This window comes from Haematobia irritans, chromosome 3 (assembly GCF_050003625.1).
Source record: "Haematobia irritans isolate KBUSLIRL chromosome 3, ASM5000362v1, whole genome shotgun sequence".
NCBI classification, from domain to species: domain Eukaryota; kingdom Metazoa; phylum Arthropoda; class Insecta; order Diptera; family Muscidae; genus Haematobia; species Haematobia irritans.
The window spans coordinates 144,647,188-144,651,556 of record NC_134399.1 but is presented as its reverse complement, the minus strand read 5'-3'; the positions used below and the strand labels follow the sequence as shown (position 1 = coordinate 144,651,556).

Genomic DNA, 4,369 nt, shown 5'->3' with positions numbered 1-4,369 from the left:
TAAAAATGAGGTCCCTTGTCATTGAGCTTAACATGGAATCGGACAGCACTCAGTGATTAGAGAGAAGTTCACCACTGTGGTATCACAATGGACTGAATAGTCTAAGTGAGCCTGATACATCGGGCTGCCACATAACCTAACCTAACCTAAGCTCTCATATATATTTTTCTCGATTTAGATTCATATTTACAACCACCGGAAACCAAATTTTCATTCCGGTTTTCTTGTAATTTTACACTGAGAGAAGAATTAAAAATTTTAATAATTTGTTCAAAATCGGTTCAGATCTAAATATAGTCCCTATATATATGTCTGTTCGATGGGGGAAATATGGCTAGAATACCCATAGTTTACACCCGAGATTAAACAAGATTTTGGTCCAATTGACTTGATATTTTACACAAAGATTAGATTTAACATGATATTTAAAATTGCCGTATTTGATCGGCAATCGGCTCAGATTTAGATAAAGTCCTCCTATGTACGTTCTTCCAATTTTAGGATTTTCGAGACAGTAGGAAAAAAGCAAGATTTTTAAATTCTTTTTATTTTAGGACAGAAAAATATTTGAAAATTATATAACGATTTTTTTTAATTTTCTTTTCAAAACCGAATGTTTATAAAATATATTCATTTAAGAAAGAATTTTCTGTTATATCCATATGTAGGCTTAAAATGAACTTTTTCTTATAAATATAACTCCCTATAAAGAAATCGCATTAAAGTAAAAAATGTTGTTTTTTTCCGACTTTCTTACATTTGTTACCTACTATGTTACCAAAATTATATCACCGATTCGTCCATAGGTTTAATTTTCAATTCATGTATTTGGACATTCGGTGGAGTACTCAGGGCATAAAGCACCGCAGATGCAACATCATCAGGATGAAGAAGATTGCCTTCAGAACATTGTCTAACAAAACCTTCAATAAATCCTGTATCCACAATGCCAGGACTAATACTCTACAAATGAAATTGTGTCTATAGTACTCGAAATCGATTTTCCACAAATTGACTTACCGTAATTTTTATTTTTGTATTCAAGTGTCGTAATTCCTGTCTATACATTTCTGTCATGGCCGTAAGGGTACATTTTGAGGCAACATACATGCTGACCTCTGGCGGTATTTCCTTGGGAAAAATCGGTAAACAATGACCCACAATACTATTCAAAATAAAGATATGACCATTGAAATTACGTTCACGCATCGATTTAAAGGCTCTTTGATTACAATGGACCACACCCATTACGTTGGTTTGTAGAGTCTCTTGTATGGAACTGATATCGCCGGTTAGCAGTAGATTGTAATTCATATTTCCAGCAGAGTTCACAAGAACATCAACACCACCGTATTTACTAACAACTTCATCGAAAGCCATATCGACAGATTCCATTTGGCTTACATTACACTCGATGCCAGTGAATTTCTGTTGCAACTCAATGGGAAGTTTATTCTTCATCTCATCCATACGATCCATATGTCGTGCCAGGCCCACAACTTGGAGATCATTTTTCAGAAGACTGTATACAATGGCAGCACCTATGCCACTGCTGGCTCCAGTTACTACAGCAACCTTGTTTTGCCAACGATCCATTACTGTTTAAAAAACCAAAATTAATTAACGTAAAATGAAAGCTCGTTAAGCAATTTCGGACATTCGATCATTGTTTTTACTTTTAATGAAATTCTTTTTGTAATGCTGGAATCGATTACGAGAGTCATGTGCCCAGAATATTTTTTATATTAATGATCATACTGTCTCAGCATATTAATTTTTGAATTTTAATGTGCTTAACGCACATTTATGACGTCAGCTTACGGGGGACCCATTTTATTGCAAATAAATTAAATTTGCCATATGATGTTCCCAAAAATGTCATGAGTATGTCGATAAGACAGTTTATATGTTACATTATTAATTGAATTTTCTGTACGGTGACTTGCAGAAGGAACAGCAGTAGACAAACTCACGTTAGTTATTTTCAATAAATTATATCTCAAATAATAATTGTGATTTTTGTGAACATTGAACGTAATTTAATGTTTGTATTATATGTAGATACAAAATCTCAGAGGACGGTTAGTGACACTAACCGAAATATTGGAAATAAATTTTAAAACAAATCAATAATCGATTGTTTCTATGAAATCAATCTGAACTAAACTAATAATCAGAATAACATTTTATTTCTATAGAAAATTTTGTTAAAATTTTATTTCCATAAAAAAATTTTGCAAAAATTTTATTATTATAGAAAATTTTGTCAAAATGTTCTTTCTATAGAAAATTTTTTCCATCATAACTTTTGCCATTTCTATAGAAAATTTTGTCAAAAATAGAAAATTTTAATTCTATACAAAATTTTGTCAAAATTTCAGTTCTATAGAAAATTCAAAGAAATATTATTTCTATTACTGTGCAAAATGGGTGCCGCGCGAGCTCACATTTGACCAAAAACAACAACGTGTTGATGATTCTGAGCGGTGTTTGCAGCTGTTAACTCGTAATACACCCGTGTTTTTCCGTCGATATGTGACAATGGATGAAACATGGCTCCATCACTACACTCCTGAGTCCAATCGACAGTCGGCTGAGTGGACAGCGACCGGTGAACCGTCTCCGAAGCGTGGAAAGACTCAAAAGTCCGATGGCAAAGTAATGGCCTCTGTTTTTTTTTTTGGATGCGCATTGAATAATTTTTATTAATTATCTTGAGGAGGGAAAAACCATCAACAGTGACTATTATATGGCGTTATTGGAGCGTTTGAAGGTCGAAATCGCGGCAAAACGGCCCAATATGAAGAAGAAAAAAGTGTTGTTCCACCAAGACAACGCGCCGTGCCACAACTTATTGAGAACGATGGCAAAAATGCATGAATTGGGTTTCGAATGGCCCCCAGCGACTTTTTCTTGTTCTCAGACTTTAAAAGGATGCTCGTAGGGAAAAAAATTGGCTGCAATGAACAGGTGATCGCCGAAACTGATGCCTATTTTGAGGGCAAACCGAAGGAGTAGTACCAAAATGGTATCAAAAAATTGGAAGGTCGTTATAATCGTTGTATCGCTCTTGAAGGCAGCTATGTTGAAAAATAAAAACGAATTTTGACAAAAAAGTGTGTTTTTCTTTGTTAGACCGGGGACTTATCAAAGCTTCTCGAAGGGGTTTCACTGCAATGTGGAACGCCGTTCGGACTCGCCTATAAAATGGAGGTCCCTTGTCATTGAGCTTAACATGGATTCGGCCAGCACTCAGTGATAAGAGACAATTTTCTTAGAGGGTGGTCTGTAGCTTACCTATCTAATAACACAGTGACGCAATAGTCAACTTTTTGCCTACAAACAAAAAATCTCTTGTCCAAGCCGAAAGTACTTGATGGGAGGAGAAAAGTAATTTCTGGATTTTGCTACATTGGTTGCCGTTCGTTTTTATGAGCAGTAAAGTGCAATGTCAAATCGAAATATTGGCTTTAATTAAATAAAACTCAAATAAAAAACATCTCTAGTTTTTCATTTATATGACCTCGAGCTGGACTAAAACCAAATATTATATGTTTATATAAAACATATTTAAGAACCTAAAGCATAAGTCGAATCACAATTTTATTTTATGAAAATAAAAGAATTTATTAATATGAAATGTAAGTGTTGTGTATGGGTTTCTAAACTTTACTAAGTTTTATGCATTTCATTCAGGTATTATGCAAATTTTGGATATTTACTACTTGCTGACTGTTGAAAACCGAAAAAAGTTGTCATTCGGACCACCTCTAGTGAAGACTGTAGAATAGTACCTATGCTGAAATCCCTACTGAGCTTTAAATGTATACAGCCTAAAAGTATACTTTATATTTGATTTAATGAAATTCTGAATGATAGCGTAGTGGAGGGGTCAATGGCCATATTATTGAGATATTCGTACAAAGAAGAGTTTTATGAGAATAAAATTTTGCAAAATAAAATTTTTTTTTGAAATACAATTAAAAGTATTGGCACGGTTTACAATTACCTAAAACTAATAAGAATTTCATATTGTCAAATTATGTGTGTTAATATGTCACATTGGAAAAAAATAACTACAAGACCCTTCGTATTAAATCTACATTTAGATTTAGACAGTTCCCATATATATCTATAATCTATAAAAAAAAAAAATTGTGCACACGCACTATTTCTATCCAGCAAACAAAAAATCGTCGAAATCTGTTCATAATTGCGGATTTGACAGCTACATCAGCAGGTGACCAATTTTCTACGCCTATAGGTCAGCCTGTGAACCTACTAGGGTTAGAGGAAAACAACTCAGCTTTCACCCAAAGAAAAATTATGTTTGTTGACAGATATTTTCACAAGCATATCAGTTCAACCA

At 33.8% G+C, this 4,369-nt stretch overlaps 1 protein-coding gene across 1 annotated transcript; it reads right to left on the bottom strand.

Annotated features, from left to right (window-relative positions):
- Window positions 1-372: 372 nt before the first annotated feature.
- On the bottom strand, window positions 373-1,622 carry LOC142230556 (farnesol dehydrogenase-like). Its single transcript, XM_075301197.1, has 2 exons — window positions 1,021-1,622; window positions 373-963 (listed from the first exon to the last, which is right to left on the bottom strand). The coding sequence occupies exons 1-2, from the start codon at window positions 1,594-1,596 to the stop codon at window positions 784-786; spliced, it is 756 nt and encodes a 251-aa protein (XP_075157312.1). The 5' UTR covers window positions 1,597-1,622; the 3' UTR covers window positions 373-783.
- Between the last annotated feature and the right edge of the window lie 2,747 nt (window positions 1,623-4,369).

Bases quoted from the DNA above. Each gene is read 5' to 3' on its own strand.
- LOC142230556 (XM_075301197.1), bottom strand. From the start codon at position 1,596: ATGGATCGTTGGCAAAACAAGGTTGCTGTAGTAACTGGAGCCAGCAGT. The intron at 964-1,020 runs GTAAGTCAATTT...TTTCATTTGTAG, and splicing joins ATACAAAAATAAAAATTACG to AGTATTAGTCCTGGCATTGT.